The sequence below is a fragment of the Crocuta crocuta genome, unplaced genomic scaffold, assembly GCF_008692635.1.
Source record: "Crocuta crocuta isolate KB4526 unplaced genomic scaffold, BGI_CrCroc_1.0 scaffold465, whole genome shotgun sequence".
In the NCBI taxonomy this organism is placed as follows: Eukaryota; Metazoa; Chordata; class Mammalia; order Carnivora; family Hyaenidae; genus Crocuta; species Crocuta crocuta.
This window is the reverse complement of record NW_027528912.1, coordinates 420,534-442,190: the sequence shown is the minus strand read 5'-3', so window position 1 is coordinate 442,190 and position 21,657 is coordinate 420,534. Positions and strand designations below refer to the sequence as shown.

General features: G+C 36.7%; 1 protein-coding gene across 1 annotated transcript in view; it reads left to right on the top strand.

The window, feature by feature from the left end:
* PXDNL (peroxidasin like) overlaps positions 1–21,657 on the top strand; it is a 430,252-nt gene that overhangs the window by 335,461 nt on the left and 73,134 nt on the right. Inside the window, exons 13-17 of the mRNA XM_077757094.1 lie at positions 4,835–4,947; positions 7,865–8,021; positions 17,290–17,398; positions 18,861–19,018; positions 21,436–21,651. Coding sequence (XP_077613220.1) covers positions 4,835–4,947; positions 7,865–8,021; positions 17,290–17,398; positions 18,861–19,018; positions 21,436–21,651 — 753 coding nt within the window. The remainder of the gene's footprint in view (positions 1–4,834; positions 4,948–7,864; positions 8,022–17,289; positions 17,399–18,860; positions 19,019–21,435; positions 21,652–21,657) is intronic.

Sequence of the window (21,657 nt, the reverse complement as noted above, 5' to 3'; positions counted from 1 at the left end):
TCTTTGAACGTGGTTCAAAGTTTCTCAGGTGGCAAGATGGGATGGGATTCGCAAAATCCAAATAATTCTCTAATAAAAGAAGAGGTATTTCTTCAGTTTAGATGAGTAGAGAAGGGTAGTTGAGAATGGGTATGTCTATGAAAGAGGAGCATTAGCTTCCTGTTAAAGAATTTATAGCCTGATGGTTTGTTTTTTTATTTCCTGTAGAGTAGAAAATGCTGATATTTGTAGGAGAAGGGTGTGCTGAGAGATGGATATTTTATTGTTGTTAAATAGGATCTGAAGTGACAAAGGCAGGTTGACTCTGATAAACCAGAACCCATGATCACTCCAGATAGTTTTGAAGGACAGGCACAAAGAAAACAGTGCAAGTGTATTGAACAGAGGACAATGGGGAAAAGGAGTTGGGAGTTTGGGAAGGAAAGTGGCAGAGGTGATGAAACTTGGGATCTTGGCTGAAAAGGGAAGAGAATGACCCTAGATGGGGTTTGTCAACAGGAAGGAAATGGAAAGTTCTTAGCAATTTAGGTGGCATCATAATGAGGAGGTGTCAGAGCAGGAGGAAGAGGTGGTTTGGCTGTAGGGAGTGGTATTATGTATTTTCAAAAGATTATGAGTGATGGCATATAAGTGGTAGTAATGAGTAGCTGTCGAAACAGGAAGTGAACATTGCTGGAGATACCAGATGTCACAAGATGGAGGCCATGATGTGAAGCCTTAGCTATTAGAGATCCCTTAGATGAATCCGGTCACAAGATGTCCACCATGCACCATCAGGAATCCATAAGCCATAGTTTTAAAAACCCAAATACATGTGTTCACTTGGCATATAATGCAAGATTTGAAAATAACAAAATACTATTCTCACTTCAAGAACAGAATATTTTTATCTTCATAATAATCTTTGATGTTACCATATATTTTTATTCCCATCATAAAAAAGCCATCAAGAAAGATATGATGCCCACTACTCACATTAAGAAATAAAGATTACATATATGCCAAAAGATTGTTTGTTCTTCTTTTCTGTTTGTTCTCAGCTACAACCTACTTGCCACTAACCTGGGTTTGGGGTATATTATTCCCTTGCATGTCCACAGAGTTTATTTATTTTAATTAAATGTTTTATTTTGGGATAATTGGAGGTTCACATTTAGTTGTGAGAAGTAACACAAAGAGATCCAGACTCATGACCAAACTGCAGACTCCACCTACTAAAACCCTAACAACTACCAATCTGTTCTCTATTTCTATAATTCTGTTGTCTCAAGAATGTTATATAAATAGAATCTTACAGGATGTAATCTTTTGGGGCTGGTTTTTTCATTCAGCATAATTACTTAGTGACTCATCCAGAGTTTGTGTGTAATCAGTTGTTCTTTAGATTATCAAATCATTTATCAGTTATTCATTTTACTGCTGAGCAGTATGCCATGATGTGAATCTATCACAGCCTGTTTAATCTTTCACTCATTGAAGGACATGTGGCTTTTAATTTTTGATTATTACTAGTAAAGCTGCTATAAATATTCACATACTGGTTTTGTGTGAGAGTTAAGGTTTGATTTCCATGAGATGAATGTCCAAGAGTGCCCTTGCTGGATTGTATGGTAATGTCATCTTCATTATTTTTTAGTGTTTATTTATTTTTTGAGATAGAGGGAGGGAGGGACAAGGAGAGGGAGAGAGAGAATCCCAAGCAGGCTCCACCATGTCAGCATAGAACTCAATGTGGGACTCAGTCCCATGAACCATGAGATCATGACCTGAGCCAATATCAAGAACTGGATGCTAAACTGACTGAGCCACTCAGGTGCCTGGGTAATGTCATCTTTAAATTGTTAAGGAAGTTCCTAAATTCTTTCCCAGAGTAGCTTTGCCATTTTACATTCCCACCAGCAATGTATGAGTGATCCAGTTTCTCCACACTCTTGTCAGTGATTTGGGTTGTCCCTGTGGTTTATTTTAGCCATTCTACAGGGGTGTGTCATGATACCTTATAGTGGCTTTAATTTGCATTTCATTTCCCTCATGATTAATGATGTTGAGCATATTTTCACAGGTTTATTTGTCATGTGTATATTCTCTTCAGTGCCATGTCATACCTTTTGCCTATTTTCTATTTGAATTGTTTGGTCTCATAGTGTTGAATTTTGAGGGTTCTTTGTATATTCTAGATACTAATCCGCTGTTGTGTATGCAGTTTGTAAATATTTTCTATTAGTTGGAAACTTTTCATCCATTCAGTATGGTCTTCACAACACAAAAGATTTTTTTAATATTTTTATGTCTTTATTTTATGTCTTTATTTTATGTCTTTAAAATTTTTTATGTCTTTATATTGAGAGACAGAGGGTAAGCAGGGGAGGGGCAGAGAGAGAGGGAGACACAGAATCAGAAGCAGGCTCCAATCTCTGAGCTGTCAGCATACAGCCTGACACAGGGCTTGAACCCACAGATTGTGAGATCCTGACCTGAGCAGAAGCCGGACAGTTAACCAACTGAGCCACCCAGGTGCCCTAACAACACAAAAGGTTTTAAATACGATGGAGTCCAGTTTATCAATTTTTCCCTTTAGTGGATTATATTTTCTTTTTAAGTTTATTTATTTTTGAGAGGTAGGGAAGGGCATAGAGAGAGGGAGAAAGAGAGAGAATCCTCAGCACAGAGCCCAGTGATGGGCTCCACCAAACTCACTAACCGTGATCATGACCTGAGCTAAAGTCAGATGCTTAGCTGACTGAGCCACCCAGGTGCCCCATGATGGATTATTCTTTCAATATAGGATCTAAGAGCTCTTTGCCTGGCCTTACATTCCAAAGATTTTCTCCTATTTTTTAAAGGTATACTTTAAAAAAACCCAAAAAGTTATAAGTTTCTCCTATTTTTTTTAAAGTGATACTTAAAAAAAACAAAAAAAAAATTTGTTGTCCATTTTGAGTTAAAGTTTGTACAAGGTTTCATGCTTGGGTTTTTGTTGTTTTTGTTTTTTGTGTTTTTTGCCTATGGGTACCTAATAGGTCAACATTATTTGTTGGAAGGGACTCACTGAATTGTTTTTGCACCTTTGTCAATAGCAGTTGGGCATATTTTGTGATTATATTCTTGGGTTCTTTGTTCTATTGATGCAGCTGCCTGTGTCCACTTTCATCAATACCACATAGTATTAATTACCATAACTATATAATCAGTCTTAAAATCTGGTGGGTTGATTCTTCTCACATTATTCTTTGTTGTCAAAATTGTTTAGCTATTTCAGCTCTTTGCATAACCATATAAATTTTAAAATAACCTTGTCTATATCACCAAAAAAAATATTTCTGGGACTTTGAAAAGAATTGCATTAAACCTAGTATTAGTTTGTGGAGAAATCACATCTTTACTATCTTGAGACTTCCAATCCATGGATATGATATATCTCTATATTTATTTAGATCTCATTTGATTTCTTATATCAACATTTTATAATTTTCAGCATACAAGTGCTATACATGTTTTGTTAGCTATATTTGCAAATAGTTTAATGTTTTTGAAAAATTGTATAAGCTAATCTTTTTTAAGTTTTTGTGTCCACACGTTCATTGCTTGAATATATAAACATAATTGATTTATCTTTTATCCTGCAATCTTACTAAGCTCACTTTGAAGTATTTTTATAGATTTCTTAGCATTTTCTGTGTAGACACTAATATCTACAAATAGAGACAGTTTTATTTCTTCTTTTCCAATCTGTATGTCTTCCATGTCCCTCTCCTGCCATGTTACACTGGCTAACCTTCCAGTGCTATGTGGAGTCAGAGGTCTGAGATAAGACATTCTTGCCTTGTTCCCTACCTGAGGGGGAAACATTCATTATTGCACCACTAAGTAGAATGTTTGTTGTAGGTTTTTGTCTGTGTTCATTTTCAAGTTGTGTGGGCTTTCTATTACTATTTTTCTGAAAGTTTTTATTTAATCGTAAAAGAGTACTAAAAGTAGTGAAACACTTTTTGTGCTAATTGAAATTATCAGGACTTTTCTTCTTTAGCTGTTAGTATGATAGATTCCATTGATTGAGTTTCAAGTACTGAACCAATCTTGGACCCCCAGAATAACATTTTCATATTGATGAATTCTACTTGCCAGTACTTTATGAATGATTTTTGGGTCTGTATTCATGAGAGGTACTGCTCTGTAGGGTTTTCTTTTTGATTTTGGTACTGTCTTATTTGGTTTCAATGTTCAAGTAAGCCACCTAAAAAGAGTCTTTTAGTTTCTAAAAAAGATTGCATGTTGGATTAGAATTCTCTAATAAAAAAATTTAATTCTTTCCTAAAAATTGGTGTTTGGGGATTTAAAAAAAATTATGAATTCAATTTCGTTAGTAGTTATAGGGTTATTCCAGTGATCGATTTCCTATTAGGTAAGACACAGTAGTTTGTTTCTTGAGGAAATACAGTAAGATTGAGTCTCTTTATTTTAGCCAGCAATATATTTTGATGTTACCATATATCTTTATTTTAGACTTATGAAAAAATATTGAAAAAGAATAATGAAAATCCTTGTACCTGCTACTCGCTGAGGAAATAAATATAACTAAAGTTAAAAGTTAGAGTTAAAATATTAAGGATAAAGGCTATGTGTATTTCTCTTCCTTTTCTCTGTTCTCATCTCTATCCTAATTATGAGTACCATGGTTTTGATGCTTATTATTCTCTCAGATGTCCTAGTAATTGCTTTTTAAAAACACTAGTACGGCTAACTAATGCCATGTGCAGATTTGTACCATCTGACTTGGGTGGAGCACATTGACAAAGTGGTATTGACATGACATCATTTTGATTTGCTTCAACAGCTCTCCCAGCGTTCACTCAACTACCTCAGGACACAAGGGTACAGGTTGGCAAGAATATAAACATTTCATGTCATGCTCAAGGGGAACCACAGCCCATGATCACTTGGAATAAGGTAAGATCGCAACCAAAAGTACAGTAATATTAAAAGCACTGACAAATATATTGACCTGCTGAAAAGAGGTAGTGATTCTCACATTGATTTATTACTGTTGTGAGTTTTTGCTAGCAAGTGATACATTTTACACTGAGACAAGTTGATTTCCTGCTGCTTTTTTGTTCTTTTTTTTTTTTTAATGTTTTATTTCTCGGAGAGAGAGAGAGAGAGACAGCATGAGCAGGGGAGGGTCAGAGAGAGAGGGAGTCACAGACTCTGAAACAGGCTCCAGGCTCCGAGCTGGCAGTCAGCACAGGGCCCGACGCGGGGCTCGAACCCACGAGCCGCGAGATCATGACCTAAGCGAAAGTCGGACTCTTAACCGACTAAGCCACCCAGGCGCCCCTGTTCTTTTTTTTTTAAGTGCNCAGGGCCCGACGCGGGGCTCGAACCCACGAACCGCGAGATCATGACCTAAGCGAAAGTCGGACTCAACCGACTAAGCCACCCAGGTGCCCCTGTTCTTTTTTTTTTTAAGTGACTGCATCGGATTTGGGCTCAGGGCTTGGATAAAGTTTATCCTTTCTCATTTGCTTGGTGATGAGAGCTTCATAAGCATAACTAAATTCTTCTGAGGAAAAATTGCTTTTGTCTAATATACATTAGGAGTTTTAGTGGTGAGCAAGAAACAATTTTGAATTAATAACTCAGAAGTGGGTTAAAAATGGGGCATTAACTACAACAAGAAAAGAATGAAAAACTTGGTATTAAAACAAAGTAACATGAAAAAAGTCTTCCTATAGGTTCAAAACTTGAGTGACTAAAGAAAATAGCTTTCTATTTATATCGTTTACTTCCTTTGGTTCTTTGAGCTATAACCTTTCAATGGAATTGCTTCTTTCATTTTAAGTTTTTTATTATAATGAAATGATTGGCCTCAGATTCTGATGTTCCTAAAAATAAGTAAAATCGCATATAGCAGAATGACAGTTTTTGTAGAGGATTTTGACAAAGAGTAAAATTTGTGAAAAGTTGCAAAGCCGTTTTCCAGAAGCACTTGGTTTATTTTTGTTGTTGCCGTTTAGCAACAAGGCCTTATTTTTGGTGGCTCCCTTTTGTGCTGTCGCTGAGTGTCACGTGCGGTTTCCCATACAAAGTACGTTTCGTGATCTCGGAGCTGAAACTTTGGTCTCATGTGCTCTAAAACAGTCTGAGTAGTTTTTTATACTTTCTGTTGAATGTAATATATAATTCAAATATTTTTTATGCTAGAAATAAGAAGCGAAAGATACACATTTTGGTCCATCTTTAAAGCTGTGACATTATACTAAATGCTTTCTCATATAATGTTATCAGCAAAATAGCTCAGTCTAATTTCTAAAAGGTAGCTTCTAATCCCAAATGAATTGATGGAGGGCTGATTATCTGACAGACATTTTTTACTACGTATCAAATTTAATCTTTATAATAATCCTAAATTCGTGAGTTTAAAACAGGTGTGAGTTAGGCTACTTTTGCTACAAGCAACAGAAACTACCTAAAATAAGGAGATAAGGAATTTACAGGAACTTCACCTGATAGCTCAGAGAGCCTAAGCAAAACTATAGAACTGTAGGTTTAGCCTGAGAGGTCGGGCAGTATCTAAGGACAGCAGAAAGGAGTGCTTTTGCAAAGAAGATGCCATGATGAGGAGGAAGTGGAGGGAGGCAGTCCTGAAGGGAAAAGACCTTCTGGACCTTCCTGCCTGTGCACCTGCTCACTTCTTACCCCTTCTGTACGTCTGGTCATTTTTCATCTGCCCTTCATCTGGTAGGTCCTGCCACTTCCTCCCATTGTGTACCCTGAGTTACCAGGCACTGGTCACCTTGGACTTGTTTTCTAGTAGTGGTCAAAGACAACTGTGAGAATCTGAAGACCTATAAGACATTTTTTTTTTTCACTCTGAACCTTTCTGGCTACATTCTGGCCTACTGGCCATCACGGGGGTCTGAATTCTTTTGAAACAGCAGCTCCTATCCTCAGTTTCCCGTGTTTCCTGGGGTGGGGTGGGGGAGAAGCGTCCCTACCCCTGCTCCACTCCAACACAGTCCCAGAAAGCCAATATCTTTTCCTTTTTAAAAGTTAACAGCATAGGGGCGCCTGGGAGGCTCAGTTGGTTAAGCATCCAACTTCAGCTCAGATCATGATCTCACAGCTTGTGGGTTCAAGCCCCACATCGGGCTCTGTGCTGACAGCTTAGAGCCTGAGCTGCTTCAGATTCTGTGTCTCCCTCTCTCTCTGCCCCTTTCTCACTCATGCTCTTTCTCTGTCTCAAAAATAAAAAACCATAAAAACTTTTTTAAAGTTAATGGCATAATAATGAAAAACACACAAATCTATACTAATAATAACTAAATACATGTTAATAATATTTCATGTGAAATGTAGTCATTTTATCTTCTTGATGTAAAGTTTTAATTGAGAAACACCAACATATCAAACTTTGTAGAACATAAAACTTATGAGTACATATAAAGAAGAAATAGAAGACAAATTAGTAATATGAAAATATTTTTGATGCCTTTAGATAGTAGATTTGTGAAAATTTTCCTTCTTGTCAAATTCTATTTTTGCTGTTATTGCCAGATCCTTTTTTAGAAGAAAAATATGAATAAATGCTATATATTCATTCATTGAATCATGGTATGAAGTAATTACATAATTGAATTTTGAGTATCTTATTTATTATAGAGAGGGAGACCAAGTGTACTTCCCAAAAAGCACTTTCTCTCTCTTTTCTTCTCTTCATTATATTCATAAATTACTTCATCTAGTGCTTGACACAGGAGGCGCTCAGATATTTGTGGAGTGAATGAAACTATATCAAACAAAAGGTAAGGTGTTACTTTTTAAGGAATCACATTTTCTTCCGGTGGTAATTCTTTGCGCTCCCTAGGCAGGTGTTCAGATAACGGAGAGTGGGAAATTCCATGTCAGTGGTGAAGGTGTGCTCACCATCTATGACGCAGGGCAAGCCGACCAAGGGAGATATGAATGTGTGGCTCGGAATGCATTTGGTCTTGTTGTGGCCAACATGTTTCTCACGGTCGTTGGTAAGTGTGGTTCCTTATGCAATCCAAATAAATGCCTTTGACAGCTTCTCCATCTAATCCTAACTGATTCACCTTCCCTTATATGTTCTTTCTAGTCAAATGTGTTAATATTAATTCAAAGTTATTTTAATTCTTAAAATCTAAGCTCTGAAGCGTAAACTACATGAAATGGTATCAAACACCAAAGCTAACGCCGTCAAAAGCGAACATAAAGGGCAAGGATTTGCAAATGTATACATGTTTTCTGAGTAACTGACAATTAGGGGATATAAGATACATTCATAGCTAAATAAAAGTGGAGTCAGAGATTTAAGGGTAAATGGAATTTAACATGTATTAGTTGCTCTGACCTAGTGTATTTAGTTCTACAGTAAAATTAAAAATCAATCAATCAATCAATCAATCAGATGTCTAGGTGAGGTTCACCTCTATGAGAACAAATATCTCAGTATTTGGGAAATTTGTAACTGGCCAACATATCTGGCATTGACTTCCCTTTTGTCAGCAGTCTGGTGATGCAGCTGGAGCCCTTTGCCAGTGGACTATCGATGGTGATTGTTTAAAAAAATTTGTCATCGTATGACAAAAAATAAAACCCTTCTCATTAAATTTTCACTTAATCAGTTTGTATTGGAAGTGAGAGTCTATCTGTAGGCAGACGCAGGTGGCAACCTCAGCTGTGGTTATGGGAATGGAGGCAGGCTGTGACGATGGACGGCCATGGTCTCCCGGTGGGGAAGGCATTCAAAACTGCACAGTGTGCGGGGACATGTAATTGACATCAGGGCTGCTTAGGAGCTTTTGCCTTATTGACAATCAGCAGTGGAAAGAAACGAGTTCAGCTATGAGCATATGGAGTCCTATTTTGGGCTTTGCCTGCTTTTTGGTTTCCTTAGAAATGGGCAGATTTCATAAATAGGGTTTTACAGATTTATTTTTTCCTTTTAGCTCTTATGGGTCTATAAAAATATTGGGTAACTCTTCTCATAAATACAGGCCTGGGTAAAAATAGATCTATTTCATTAAATCACATCCTTAGAGATATCACTATCTTCCTATCATAGAGTACAATAGTTTCGTAGTTTACTTGTGACTTCTCATAAAGTATTTAACTTCTAAATATCCTTATTCGTTGGGGTATTTTTTAAAAAGTGCATATTTTTATTAATAGCACATGAATCTTCACATATTTATTATACTGTATGGTAAAAATGCATCCTCTGTAGAATTTATTCTTAAAATTATAACAACGTAGCTAGTAATCACCACATATTTATTCTAGAAGGATCAGAAATTCTTTCTTACATAGAATTTCTTAAAGTTTCAAAATCTTAGCCAGACTTTCTATTTGCTATGAGTTCATGTATTTCCTGATTTAGAATCTGTGGTAGTTGTGTTTCTTTCTTTTTTTTTAAATTTTTGTTTATGTTTGAGAGAGAGAAAGCTGAGTGGGGGAGGGGCAGAGAGAAAGGGAGAGAGAAAGAGAATCCCAAGCAGGCTCCACACTGTCATCATGGAGACCAATGCAGGGTTTGAACTCACAGACACTGAGATCATGACCCGAGCCCAAATCAAGAGACAGATGCTTAACCGACGGAGCCACCCAGATGCCTCAGTTTTGTTTCTTTTTATAAATTTATGGAGCCTTTTTTCTGTTGTTCACTATTTATGAGATCTATGGGAAAATATCCTTGGGCATTTTGGAAACAAAACTTATTATAAAATTTATATTATTATCATTTATGTTTTAGAAATGCTAGAAATCTTTACCACTAAACACGCACACACACACACACACACACACACACACACATTCTCTCTTTACCTCATCTTCTCTCTCTGTCTCTCTGTTTTGCTCTGTCAACATACACCCAAACACTATAATCATAGTGGTCAATATTTTAGAATCTCCAACATAAGAATTTCAGTGCGGTGGACTGAGATTAAACTAACCATTTTATATATAGACAGTAAAAGTAAAACATTTAGATTGAAATGTATTAATCACAATATTTACCAGATTTACCAAATTTTAAAACAGTATAGGTAGCATTAATCAATATTCCGCTCTATTGTATATAAAGTAGAAAGTCACGCTATCAGGATAAAATAGTATAAAAAAAGAAGTTACTTATTCACAAAAAAAATTATGTTTTTTGCTCTGAAGACATTTTTATATAAATATAAGGGGACATTGATTTGTATTTGCATCTTATACCAAATAAATTTTATGATATTACAAATATTTTTATGAAGAGATAAAAAAGTATGAAGATACACATTTTAAAGTTTTGAATTAATTTAAGATTTAAGACAAGCAGTGTGTGTGTGTGTGCGTGTGTGTTCATATAACCTAAATTAGCCCAATAGAAGGAAATGTGTCGATATAAAATATCACTTATGGAACATTTTATGACTTAGACCCTTTCATTCACCAGTCATCCTAATTAAAGGGAAAAGACTGTGCATTATAGGACGATTTTCCAATCTTCCTTCCCCAATTTAGCAGTTATGGAATGTCATAACTCCACTCACTGTGTACTAAGTGACACAGAGAAGATCATGCCTTTTGAATTTCTATCCTGCATTGGAGAATATAACCAAAGAAAGTAATCCAAAATAATAAAAATATACAATAACAATTTAAGCAAAATCTGGGCATTGTTTATATAAACCATGCATTTGAATGAGTTGATGTTCAAAGTAAGGCATTTATAAAAGCAAAAGAAAAATGAGGTTCCACAAGGTGTGATTATTTTAAGAAGGTTTTTTCTTTCACAAATGTAATCAATTTTTTAATAGTTTTAATACATATTTAAAAACCTGTAAGACTGATACAGTATTTACTGGGAGCCTCTCCTTTAGTTTACGGTGTCCTCAAAGTATTTTATATTGGTGAATATTATGCAGATCTGCATACTTTCTCTGGGTGGTATTTGGCATATGAAAGCTACACATATTGCTTTAGACCAAAAAAAAACTCACAATTTTTGCTCAAAACATGATTTATTCTAACACTTCCTATATATATTGATATGCCGTTAAGTGCTATGAAGTTCGTAATTCACAGTATATTCTTATGACTCATTTCTTGCTTGTGAAAATGGTTCGGTCTAACTGAGGACACAGGACATTTACACTGAACATTAACAGTGTGAAACAGTGGGAGAAACCCTCGGGTAAGTCATCAAGCTTACCTTTACTGGTCTCAGCGCTTTGGATACCTTACTTACCCATAACTGGAATTAGTTTTCTAATTTCTTAGAAAAGCAGAATTGGACACTCTCAAGAGTCCTTCTTGGCATAGGAATTCTGCCTCTCCGATAGAACTCAAATGTGCAGCAATAGAGTCCTGAAGCAGTTTAGAGCACATCTTCTTGACAGGATGTTTACCATTGAGACACTGGAATAATATCTGGACAGGCTAAAAGTGAAACAGTGACCCAGAATTTATTAAATGAAAATTTTAGAGCACAAATAACATGCCCAGACTGTTTGTGATTATATAAAAACAAATCTAAACACTGTTGTCTTCTCTGAAATCCCAAGTTGGGTATCTGATTCTGTGTTGGACATCTCATCTTGGATGACCCACAGTTCTTCCGATTCCACATGTTAAAAACTGATCTTGAATGTATTCTATTTTTGAAAATATTTTTTTAATGTTTTACTTTTTTTTGAGAGAGAGACAGCGTAAGTAGAGGAGGGTCAGAGGGAGAGGGAGACACAGAATCAGAAGCAGGGTCCAGGCTCTGAGGTAGTTGTCAGCACAGAGCCCAATGCGGGGCTCGAACCCACGAACTGTGAGATCATGACCTGAGCTGAATCGGACGCTTAACCGACTGAGCCCAAGAATACCCCTTGAATGTATTCTAAACTGAACCTCTCACTTTCACCCCAAGACCTTGAAAACTCCCTTCAATACGGTCCATATTCTATAAGGAGAAAGCCAGAGCCTCTTCTGATTTTTTCCACTCCCTTCTCCTTCTCTACCCTTACTGTATTACCAGCTTTGGCTGCAAATAATGCTTCTTTTCCATTTTGCCACTTGACCTCCTCTCTCATAGTTCATTCTTTGGTCCTCTGGTCTTTTACAATAGCTTTCTAAATAGTATTTACACTTATAATATTCTCTACTTTCACTGTATCATTAATCTAATAATTTATAAATGAGAATTAAGATGTTATTAGTTGACTTTAAGTTAGTGAGACCTTTCCTTTTATGTTAAGTAAATAATCTTTATTAAACTGATACTAATAATACTAATAAAAAAGTTAACATTTATTGGGCATTTATCATGTATTCCAAGTGCTCTATTATCAGTTAGCTTATTTAATTCTTTTGGGGTCTAGTTATTTTTGAAATCGTGAATGAATAACTCACTGATTTTTTGACATTCTAATCTAGATATTTGTCTTGTCAACAAAACATCTGTTTCAAAATCACTGAAGTTGTTGCTCAGTGAGTGAACTATGAACTATCAGAAAATTTTAATTATCTTTACTCAAATATATCAATGAAGTGAAATTGATACTGAATAGTTTTAAATTGCTATTTTACTATATTGACCATGATTATGACATTAACTTACATAAAAATAAATAGATGAGAATCTTGTTCACTTGACAAACTTTAATAATACAATGAATGGTGAAATATTTCTATAAACAACAGCATATATCGCACGTTTATACCTTTAACCATTTTTGAACACATTTCCCATCCTTTTAGATATAAAACCTATTCCTTTTTAGAATGTTGTTTTTGAATTTATTTTGAGAGAGACAGAGAGCAAGCATGAGCAGGGGAGGGTCAGAGAGAGAAGGAGAGAGAGAATCTCAAGCAGCCTCTGCATTGTCAGCACAGAGACCCCCACGTGGGGCTCGATGTCAAGAAACGTGAGATCATGACCTGAGCTAAAACCAAGAGTCACATGCTTAACAGTCTGAGCCAACTAGGCGCCCTTATATAAAACCTATTCTGAACACATACATCTATCCTGATATAAGCCACATGTTTACAAAATTAGCATTAAATTTCAAGAGGAAAATTTTAGTGTAGTAATGCGCGGACAGTTAAGAAATTATAAAGAAAGCAAATAAAATTATAAGGCACATCTCAATTATTAGAACCAAAAAGAAGTAGTTAGTTTCTTTCCTTTTCCATTCCTGAAATAATGGTGGAGCCCGCAAGTTAGTGAGCCTATTTACATATTTAATGATGCAAAATGATGAGTAAGGCAGAGTTGTTGCTGTTCAAAGAAAATTATCTCACAAAGGCAGTCATTAATGTCCATTTGTATGCTGTGGGAGTGTCTGGTTTCCTAGGATATCCCTGTCCAGTGTCATTGGCAGTCAGCCATTCTCTTTAGGGGAAGATTTAATGTAGTAAGGCCTATTTAGTTATGATAGTTACATTGTTGGGCTACTTTTTTCCAGTATGGAGGAGGAGATAAAGAATATTCAGTTGTGAAAGAAACTCAGCTTTTATTGGGGTCTAGGTATTTTGTGGTGAGAGTGAAGGTAGGGGTACAAGTGTCCTCTGGTAGTGTCCCTTCTCTGGCTCTGTCCTGTTCCACTACCTTCCCCCTCCCCTTCCTTGTCATCTGGACCATGCTCTGACAGGGTGGGCTCACAGCAGTTGGTGGGCCATTACCCCTAAGCTCTCCTTTCCTGAAAGGACTCAAATTTGTCTTTGGACTTTACCTTCCTTGGAGGTGATAGGTGATAGATGCATGGACAGAACTGAAAGTAGATGGTCATAAGACAACTTTAAATATGCTTGTTCTGTAACCTTAGTGAGGCGTTCCCCCTTTTTAACCCCAAGACTTAACAAAAGAAAATGATCTAGTTCTTCCTCCTGCAAAATTTTGCATAAAAAGATGGAGAATGTACTCGGAATTTTCTGATCATTCTGAGCCTACAACATCATTTGAGGTAGTTTTTAACACAAATAAAATATTAACAGTATTGTTTGATTCTAATGTGCCCCAATAAACTGAATTTGCTTTGCATAATACAGCACTGTTTTGAGAACATTTATGGAAATCTTTTCACAATTTGTACCATAGCAAATAAAACATTGAGACTGAATGAATAATAAAAAGGTTAGTTTTATTTTATCATAAAACTATGAAACCTTAAAAAATTCATAATTAAAATGACACAAGTGAGAGTTATTGTTACCACGAACATTTTCTGTGTGAGCATACTACATATTTAGTGTACTTTTAATAATCTGTGAACAACTTTGTGTTTTGTTTGTGCACATTAGAATTTAATTATTTCAAACAATATTGACATATTATGCTACTTTCTTGTTACTTTCCTCTCCTTTTCATGTCTCCATACTTGTTGGTTTCTTATTAACGTGGAGCAAAAGCGGTTCAAGTTGAAGAAATAATAAGACAACAGAGGAGCAATGGATAATAATATGAGAATATGGACGACTTACGGGTTTAGAACATAATAATCATTGAAAGGCACCTAATATTTGCATCGCGACGTGTAGTCTTCAGAAAACTTTGCCTGCCTTTTTATCTAATAATCATGTTTAGCCTAAGCTATATGTAAGCAAGTCTTCTTATTTCCATTTTACAAATAAGTCAAAGATGAAGAAGAGATGTAAATTTCCTTATGCTTGTAAATTTCATACACCCATATTAGCAAAGCTATTTTATAAACAGAATAAAAGCAAAATTATGAAATAAATAAAATTCAGACTAACCTATTAATTGATGCTTTCCCAAACTTTGTGCACTGTGTGATAACTCAGTCCTACACACAACCTCTCTTACTTCCAAATCCAAATAGACCTTTGATCATATATTATGCACACAGGTGCAGGGGTCCAATGATAGTAGTTGTCATCAATAAGAACACATCATTGATGCCACTGTCTACACTTGAGGTTCACAGGTAAAGGACTAAAATGGAAACAATAAAGAAAAGGCCAACAGGCCAGCACAGATTGATCTTGGTTCCTTTATTATCAAGTGAAAATAACAAATTGAGTGGGCTAAATTTAGAATTATTTAAGAATATCTTACCAACTTGTTTTTGAACCTATCACAAGGTATATATCATGTTAAGTATATTGAGAATATTAAGTTTTCTCATAATTGTTGCAATTATATTGATTGCTTAATTGGATGATTAATTAATCTATCCACTTATAAGACAATACCCCACTCCCTTCATTCTCACTATGTATGTAGCAACTATAATGCATTTATATAATAGTTAATTAAATCATTTATGGTAGTCTCTCTCAGCTTCCTAATTCTTGCATTAAGCACATTTTAGCGTCAGTGCACGTGTCCCTCCAGGCAGTTCTAACTGCTGCATGGTATTGCATACCATACGTCCACCATGTTTCTCTTACCCACACTTCCATTGCTGACAGTTTTCCCTAATTCCTTCCATACAAAGTTGCAATGAAATTCTCATTTGTATCCCTTATGGATTTGTTGAGAATTTCTTTGGATGTATATGTGGGAATGAGATTGCTGGCTGAGGGAGTGTGTACATATCCAAAAATATGTAGATCACTAAACAAAATCTTGGAAATAGGAGTGTCAATGCTACATTCTCACCAGCCTACCTGTGCCCACTCACCCCTGCCAAAACTTGGCATTAATCAGCTTTTTTATTTTCTCCAGAAGAAGCATAAAATGAACCAATAGTTCATTGGTATTTTAAATTTTATTCATGAGCTTTTCAACATCTGCTATATACTTACTAATTTGGGGGGTTCCTCTTTTACAGCTTGATTATATATATTTTTTCTCAGTGTGCTACAAGAATTTCTTGAATGAAACAGAATATTAATTCTATGAGATTTGAAATTACCAATATGTTACCTATTATTTTATTTGTCTATGACCTTTTTGCCTTTAATTGTGTCTTTCCTTAATGGGAACTGTTAATTTCATATGATCAAATTAATCAATTTATCTCTATTTTTCTCTCAATGATCTTTAGCAAGTGTATAGTTAATCCAATGTGATTTTTGAACTATAAAAGGTAAAACTGATGTTCTGGATTTAACAGTGTGGTCGGTCATGATAAAGAATGAACTGAATTGATAGTAGAGCCTCCAACTCATAACTGCTGCCCATAATCTAGTTTATCAAGAATGCCTTTCAGCAGAGATCTTGATTGGACTTTTTTTAATAATATCTATGTTATTGTTATTTTTTTCTGAGAATTTTTTATGTTAGTGATCTCTTTAGGACAATGAACCAATCCAGTATGTGTATGTTGTCATAATATAAAGGAATATTTTTATAACAAGCAGCTATGGAATGCTATTTGCATTCATCTATTACCAAATATGTAAACATAAATGTATACTTATATATATGCATATATAATATTTTAATATATTGTATAGTATAATACACCATATGATACATAAGTGATAATATATAAAACACAGACCTTCCTATTTTTATATAAATTTTTCATTCTATTGCCTTACTGACATTATTTTTAAATTCAGTGTTTGGAGCTATACTTCCTCTTGCTTTCAATATTTAACAATGCCAAGAAGTTACTGTTTTAATTATGTCATCAATTCTTGTTATGCTTTTAATATTCTCAATAATGAACTAAATAACATGGATATGCTTGATTATTTTTCTTATATGAGTTTTAAATATCTAGATCATTTTTATTAGCATCTTTTCCCTTTACATTAAACTGCTTAACCCATCATCTGGAGAAGATTTAATATGTTGAAAATTATGAAATTTAAGTCAAAAGCTTTCTTTGTCTATAATATTCAACTTGATAGCATTTTCACACACTGAAGAGCTATAGAAACAACATGAATTCTTTTTCACTGAAATCTTACTGAGAGTCCAATTCTTGCTTTAAGAAATCTCCATGGGGAGTGATAATATTTACTTCATTTTAATGTTTAACATTAAAGCAAGGTGGCTGAAGAGATAGGCATTTCACACCTTTCTGAAGATGACAAATTACTAACACACTTGAATCCCATTTGAATCAGTGTTATAAGAAAGGAAATATTTCACATAGCTTTACTAGATTTTGGAATGTTTTCGTTCCCTGAATAATGCTGTTATTGTTGCTGGAAGCTTTGCTTCAGGATAATTACCTATTCTTCTGCGGTGGACAGTATCATGTGGACACTGTATAACATTTTTATTGTCTTGGAAGTTTTTGTAACGCCATTTATATGAGATCATTCCTAACTTCAAGGTCTGTTTGATACTTTTAATCATGGAATTGATTTTCAAAGCAATACAGGGTAGACAAGCTGGCGATGACTTTGTTGAATCATCCATTCTTGATGCCGTACAGAGGGTTGACAGTGCAATTAACTCCACACGAAGACATTTGTTTTCACAGTAAGAATTTATTTTATTTTGATTACAAAATTGTTTTCACTTCAGTCCTACTTGGTTTTTATAATTTCCATAAATCACAGCAGGCATGGTGCAAAAGATTGCCGAAGTATGAGTTTTCTTCAGTCTTGTGTGCATGTTATCACCCTGTAGGCTAGCTCAGCCTCAGAGAATGAAACTTCTTCCCCTTAGAATCATGGCAGAAACTTATATCACAGATCTGCTCTATATGACCCCACAATGGGTATCAGACAGTGGCTCTGTTAGGTTGGCATCTACCAGTATAGAGACAGTGCTCCTGCCAGTTCAGGAATTGAGAGTGATTGTCAAGTTGAACACATCTGGTCATAAACTGATAGCTCACAGGTGAAAGATGTGTTTAGGATATGTAATATTTTGGTTTATTTTAATCTGAATCAGAGTATCTTTAAAGCGGTGAAGCCTTCCAGTTCTATAAAGTCCTCCTGAGTCCTGGTAGAGATACATGGAGTGCTTTGCATCACCTGAACATATAGAGTCTATTGTGATTCCTTACTTTATCGCTTCTAGCTGGGTGACCTTGAGCAAGTGAGTAAACATCTTAGTACCTCCGCCTTCTTGCCTGTAAAATGGGGATAACAATGGGATCTGCTTCATGGACATACTTGTTAGGAAGATTGAATAAGTTAGTGCAGTTAAAGTGCTTCAACAGTTTCAGTCACATAGAAAAGGCTTAATTAAAGTGAGTGATTTATATGATTACTATTGTTCTGGGATCTAAAGTTGATTATGATTTCAGACACAGAGAACCAGATCTGCCTTAGCCAACCCAAATCTCTAAAACAGTTTCACATTCTCAGTGACTAATATTCTTTTAACTTACTTAGTTCAGTTCTTCAATGCATATAAACCACTACTGTGTGCTGGTCAGTAGGCAGGGTACTTGGGATATAAAGATGGATAAACCATTATCTCATCACTAACACAGTCTTTCTGTGGCAGAGGACACAATATATCAGTGCTTTAAGTACATCTTGTTGTGTAAGTAATAGTTGTATGTGAGGATACAGAAGAAGTGAACAGGAATTTCCAGGGAGTTACATATGAGGAAAGGGAAGCCAGTGCCGAGACCCAGAAACGGGGTAAATTGCACGCGATTTCAGAGGGATCATCATGACCTATGTGTGGACCCCACAAGTTTATAACTTTCACCACAGATGTTGCCTTTTATTGAAAATTACTCTTTAAATCACTGATTCATTAAAAATGTATCTTTTGAGTTCAGCACTGTCACTGACATTTGGGATTCACTCATTAATGAAACAGAAAAAGAATTCCCAGCTTCTCCCTGAAGCTTATTTTCTGGTGGTGAAGTTTTCCTTCTTCTCGATTGTTTGGGAAATGTATTCTTAAATGCACAGTACACATGAGATTCCTGGATTCTGCAGTTTTGCCTTGTGAACAGAATGTCTTTTATCATTTGCAGAAAACCTCGCACCCCTGGTGATCTGCTGGCTCTGTTCCGTTATCCGCATGACCCATTTACTGTGAAGACAGCAAGAGCTGGGGAGATTTTTGAGCACACACTTCTGCTGATCCAGGAGCATGTGAAGCAGGGGCTCACTGTTGATACAGAGGGAAGAGGTCAGCTTCTGGAGGAGTTTTGTTCCCTGCCTACTGTCCATAGCAAAACTGATCACCCCCTCCCCTCAGCTTTTAATCTCTAAAACACCATGTGATTCAGACATTAGTCTACCACTTTTACCAAATGGATGCAAATGTTTCTCATAAGAACTGTAATTCAAAAGTATGATAAATATATATTTGAACCTGTCAACTTCTATCAGCAATATATGTCTAGTAAATCTAGGAGACCCATTTTAGGTGAACTTACTTTTTGAATCCAAAAGATATTACTACTTCCTATGGAAAAGGCTTCATTTCCAGTGTAATGTTCCTCAATGTATCTTTGGAATCACCTCAGTGATTCAGTGAATTTATTTCAATTCCTTCCTCCATCTATAACTTATGTATCTTGTCCAATCTATTTTCGTTTTTGCTATCCTGAAATTCTCATGTATTTGTTCCTCAAGGCAGACATTTATTTAATAAATGTCAAATGAGACTGATATGGAAATCTTTCATATTTTTTACATTTTTCTCTTTAAAATTAAATAAATGAATGTGATCTTTTGCTATACACTAATTATTCTGTGAGCACAAGAGCAACTTCTAGAGGTTTGCCCTTTCTTTATTCCCCTTCAGAAAATAAACCAAGATACAGTGCACAAGGCCTTTGGTGCCCTGTACAATTTTTCCAAAGCCCAATTTAACAGCCTCTAGTGGTCTGTTATGTCTTGGGTTTCAGAGTTTCCTTAACTGAAGTATCCAAGTGAAACTTCCATAGAGTCCATATTAGCACTTGAATCAGATTTCTGACTGCTTGCTTTGGAGTCTTCCTAGTATGAGTTAGCCAAGGTCAGGTCTGCAAGAAGCCCACTTCTACATTCCTGATTTTCAGATCAGGACAATGAATCTTTAATTTCTCTTCTCACACGCATCTACTAGAAGAAGCAATTTTCAAGAATAACTTAGTCTAAATTCATAACTAGAAAATAAGCAATAGCTACAGATTTAGCTTTGCTAAAATATGCATCCACTGTTCATGATGCTCATTTTGCCAAATGGAGTACATCTTCTCATCTAAAATATAGAAGAACATTAGCAAAATTTTCCCAAGGAAAAAAAATACTATGCTGTTCTACCTGTCTTTTAATATTTGTAAAGTTAAAGGCCTTTTTCCCCTCCAGGATCAGCTTGCCCTAAAAGTGAACCTAGGATCCAAGCCTTTATATACAGGAAGATTATTGTGTATTTTCACGATAACAGTATCCGAGGACCCCACCAGAGACCAGCTATCCAGATAAAGGACAAACGGTCCTGGTGTCATTAGCCAGTTTCTGATGATTGAGGAGGGATAATAACTCTTGGCAAACAGGATTTAGTGAACAGTCTTTGCAGATTTAGGATTATGCTGCAATGTTAAGCTCTGTTAAAAGAGCAGCTCCTAGGGGCACCTGGGTGGCTCCGTCGGTTAAGTGTCTGACTTCAGCTGAGGTCATGGTCCGACTTCAGCTCAGGTCATGATCTCACAGTTCGTGGGTTCGAGCCCCATGTCGGGCTCTGTGCTGACAGCTAGCTCACAGCCTGGAGCCTGTTTCAGATTCTGTATCTCCCTCTCTCTCTGACCCTCCCCTGCTCACGCTGTCTCTGTCTCTCTCAGAAATAAATTTTTAAAAATTAAAAAAAAAAAAATAACGGCTCCTACAGGTTGTGTGGGACCTTCCCTAGGGAATGACAACCTGTAGGAGTTTAGAAGTTACTGCTTCATCCTTTCCTATCAAATATCATTCGGGCTAATATCACGACGATCCACACTAGCACGTCTGAGGCCCTGTCTTCCAGAAGCGTAAAACCCGAAAGAAAGAATTCTGAGATGGAGGGGAAAAGTTACAATCTTCTGAGAACCAAGCCTTGCCCACATTGTATTGGTATCGTCACAGAACTAGGAGCTTGATGAGAACTAGAATGTGTCTCTCTTTGTTCATTCTAGCAGTTAGTCATTGCTCCTAAGAGGGGCATCAAGCCCCACTAAAAAATTTTAATGTTTATTTATTTATTTTTGAGAGAGAGAGAGGGAGAGAGAGAGAGCGCCAGCGCACAAGCAGGGCAGGGACACACAGAGAGAGGAAACAATCTGAAGCAGGCTCCAGGTTCGGAGCTGTCAGCACAGGGCCTGAGGTGGGGCTTGAACCCATGACTGTGAGATCATGACCTGAGCCGAAGTGGGATGCCTAACCCACTGAGCCACCGAGGTGTTCCCCTCCCCCCTATTTTATTAGAACTTTCGGTGGTGTTCTAACGAGGTGCTGCGGGCTGTAGGAAAGACGAGTGCCCGCCCGGAGAGGCCTGCGCCCTCGGCCCCTGGGTCCGAGCCCCTCCCTCCCCCCACCCCGCCTCAGCGGCCGCTCTCTTCATTGCCTGGCTGCTCTGCGTTTCAGAATTCCGCTACAACGACTTGGTGTCCCCGCACGCCCTCAGCCGCATCGCCAACGTGTCCGGCTGCACGGCCCACAGGCAGGTGCCCGACTGCTCGGACCTGTGCTTCCACCGCAAGTACCGGGCCGCGGACGGCACGTGCAACAACCTGCGGCACCCCGCGTGGGGCGCGTCGCTGACGGCCTTCGAGCGCATCCTCAAGCCCGCCTACGAGAACGGCTTCA